Raw genomic sequence first — 3,137 nt, forward strand, 5'->3', positions numbered from 1 at the left:
AGTATATTATACAATCTCTTGTAAATGGTTTATTCATGTGATGTGATGTGATTGAGTCCTGACTTGTTTTGTTTCTTTTGTGTGTTTCATTAGTTGGTGATTTAAACCACTTCATCTCTGCTACAATGAGTGGTGTTACTTCCTGTCTTCGTTTCCCTGGTCAACTAAACTCTGACCTTAGGAAGCTTGCTGTGAACCTTATCCCCTTCCCAAGGCTTCACTTCGTCATGGTTGGTTTCGCTCCATTGACATCGAGAGGATCATGAGATTTGCTTATCCTATGTTTTTATTCTATTCTTCGGTCTGTTTGTTTCCGATTTCTAGGTTATATCTTTAGGAGAAATTGATTCAAAATCGATTCAAGAAGTAAGCGTTTTTTCTGAAACCTAAGTTGTCGGGTAAGCCTCTAGATCTTATGCCCTTGTTCTGTTTTCCTCTTTTTGTTTTTACTTCTTGTTGAATCAATGTTTGTTTGATTTTTGTCAACTCCTCCTTTACTCTGATTCTGCTTCCTTCGTGAGTTTCCCCTTTGTAAGTGCGTTTCCCTTTGTAAGTGCGATTAGTATTTACTCTTTAGGGTTTTTTTGCTTTGATTTGTTACCGGTTTTGCTAGTGAGTTGCCTTTAATTTTTAGTTAGGTTTCAGCGTTTACGTTTTAGTTTGATTTTTGTCAAATCTTATTTTTTTCGCTGCAGATACATGGATAAGAAACTTAGTGAGATTGACGCTTTAAGCCTCCATCTATCTCTCAACGATTTTTAAATCAGTTGTCCATTTATGCCAATTTGCAAATCCACTGCTTATAGCATCTGAGGCTAGAAGTGTTGTGTGAGACGACTTGTGTCCATCGATCTCTTCCAATTTTGGTTCTGTCTAGCTAAAAACTTGAAATATTTTTTATTTGCTTCAAAATTAGGGAGAGATAGAAACATGTAATAAATATATTGATACAGTGGTGTCGAATAAATGATATAGGTTTGGTATTAGTTGTGTTGTTGAGTCTTGAGATAGATTCCAGGGAGATTTTTTTTAAGAACAAGGAATAAGATCCATGTTTTTTTTCTTCATGTTTTAGGGAGATGTATCCTTACTAGCTCAAGCAACAATGCGGTGGGACAGTTTACTTCTAAGATGAATGGTATGGTTAGTTTCCTTGTGATTTTTATCTTAAAGTGGTGATTGTTGGTGTGGGTACGTGAATTTTACTCAGTTATTGAGATCTGATTGTGGGTTTAGATTTGGGTGATGCTATTGAATCTCTGTTTTAAGAAGTTCTTATCTCTCTGTTTGATGATTGCCTTTTGCTTATTAAAGTTGATATCTTCTTGCCATTTAATTAGTTGGAACGCTCTACTCACGAGTTGTTGTTTTTTATAAGGTTTAATCGCCCTTACCGGTTCGAAGATTTACTCTGCTTCTTTCTCTTCTTCTCCTAGGTTATCGTTTTTTTTTTTCATATAATTCTTCATAGTTGAGATTGTTTGGAATTTAATCATCTTTCTCTTGGTTAGAGTATAATTTTGGCGATTATGCTTTGTGATTGGTTGATTCAGCTTCGATGGTTTTTAGCGTAGGTTTTGATATTTTTTGTGTTGTTTGCTTTGCCGATTGATTCTGATTTATTTTGTGTGAATTATCTTTTGCTATGTGACTGTAAAATCATCTGCTCTTGCATTTTTTTTGATTCAGAATTTTACGTTGATGAATTATGATTTTGATAGGATTGAGTGTAATTCAGAAACTTTGATTAGTCATAAATATGGTGTATCTTAATTTATATACCTGGTAAAAGCTTGTTTTCACCCCTAAAAATGTTTGTATGCATAAAACACTTGATTTATGCCATCTAATATGCCTCTGTTTTACTTGCTCGCAGAATAATAATTGGAGGCATCACTTTACTGAACCAATGAGCCTTGTAGCCATGTGCTCCAAATAAACTACTGCAGAATTTAAGCAAGAGGAGCACGAGGAGGCACCAAAATTCAAAAGAAAAACCTTAGAAAAAGGTACTACTGAAGTTATGTAGTTTAGTACTATTTACTTCATTTGACTCATTCTCTCTATCTAACTTGGAATCACATCAAATCACCTAGATCCTTTGCAACACCAAATTCCTTTCTTTATGAATAACTAATATTTGTTGCGTCTTTCAGTTCAACTCTTCACTGATTTTTTCTTGATACAATTGATGGTTTTTGATTGCAGGTCTGAGTAATGAGTTACGATATGGGTACTAAAGAATCATTTTTTTTTGTTGGAGTTTCTTCGAATTGAGATTGATTAAAATCTGTATGATCGTTTGCACTTTGCCTGAAAACTTGTCACGGTTATCTCAAGCCAAAGGCAGTCATTTATCCCTCTCTCAATCTAACTTGGTTAAAATTTCACTAAGTGTTTGTGTTGTATTAGTGGATCTTATACAGGTTTGGAGATTGGATATCAAGGCTTGAACCAAGTGTTTAAGCTTCTAAGAGGAAACTCACGAGGATGATTCAAAGCTTGAGAAGTCGAGACAAAAGAAGAAGAAAAAGTAGCAAGCCATAGGAAAAGTTCTGACTAAGGGTAGCAAGTTCAGTGATAGTAGTTTAAATTTTGGGATTCGAGACTTGTGTTATGTATGAACTGCTAGTCGGTTTATGAAATGATGTATTTTTTTAAGAATTTTTATTATCTATAAATTGAATCAATGTTTTACAAATTAAGCTGGTTCCACCAAATGTAAATAGCCTCGTACAATTGCATAACATAAGAGTCATAACATTGAATATTATAGCATCGCAAAAAAAAACAGTAGATCATAGCACATATAGAATTTTGTTTGATTTACAACAAAGGAGGGACTGCTATTTGTTTGGTTGTAATTAATAGAATTTGAGGATGAATGTGAGGTGTTTAGATCTACCTCCGTTCTTTAAGAATGTTTGATTTGCAACAGGATATTAGTAAAAAATTATTTGGTATACACATAATTATACATAGTTGTCCAGTTGTACTCTCATATTCATAGTTGAACTTTTGCATTTTTTCGTATTTCCAGTTGGACTATAATATAAATTATTAATTAGCAGTTGACCACAAGATTTATCAGTATTAATTAGCATATACAAGGTTTTCATAACACAATGTTCATAAAA

The 3,137-nt window shown here is 33.5% G+C and overlaps 1 protein-coding gene across 1 annotated transcript in view; it reads left to right on the plus strand.

Moving 5' to 3' along the window:
• The window catches only part of LOC104758294 (tubulin beta-1 chain-like), a gene marked incomplete at its 3' end in the record, with an annotated part of 3,364 nt that extends 3,101 nt beyond the window's left edge, over positions 1 to 263 (plus strand). The window contains 1 exon segment of the mRNA XM_010481130.2: positions 112 to 263. Coding sequence (XP_010479432.2) covers positions 112 to 263 — 152 coding nt within the window.

Source organism: Camelina sativa, chromosome 17 (assembly GCF_000633955.1).
Source record: "Camelina sativa cultivar DH55 chromosome 17, Cs, whole genome shotgun sequence".
Lineage (NCBI taxonomy): Eukaryota > Viridiplantae > Streptophyta > Magnoliopsida > Brassicales > Brassicaceae > Camelina > Camelina sativa.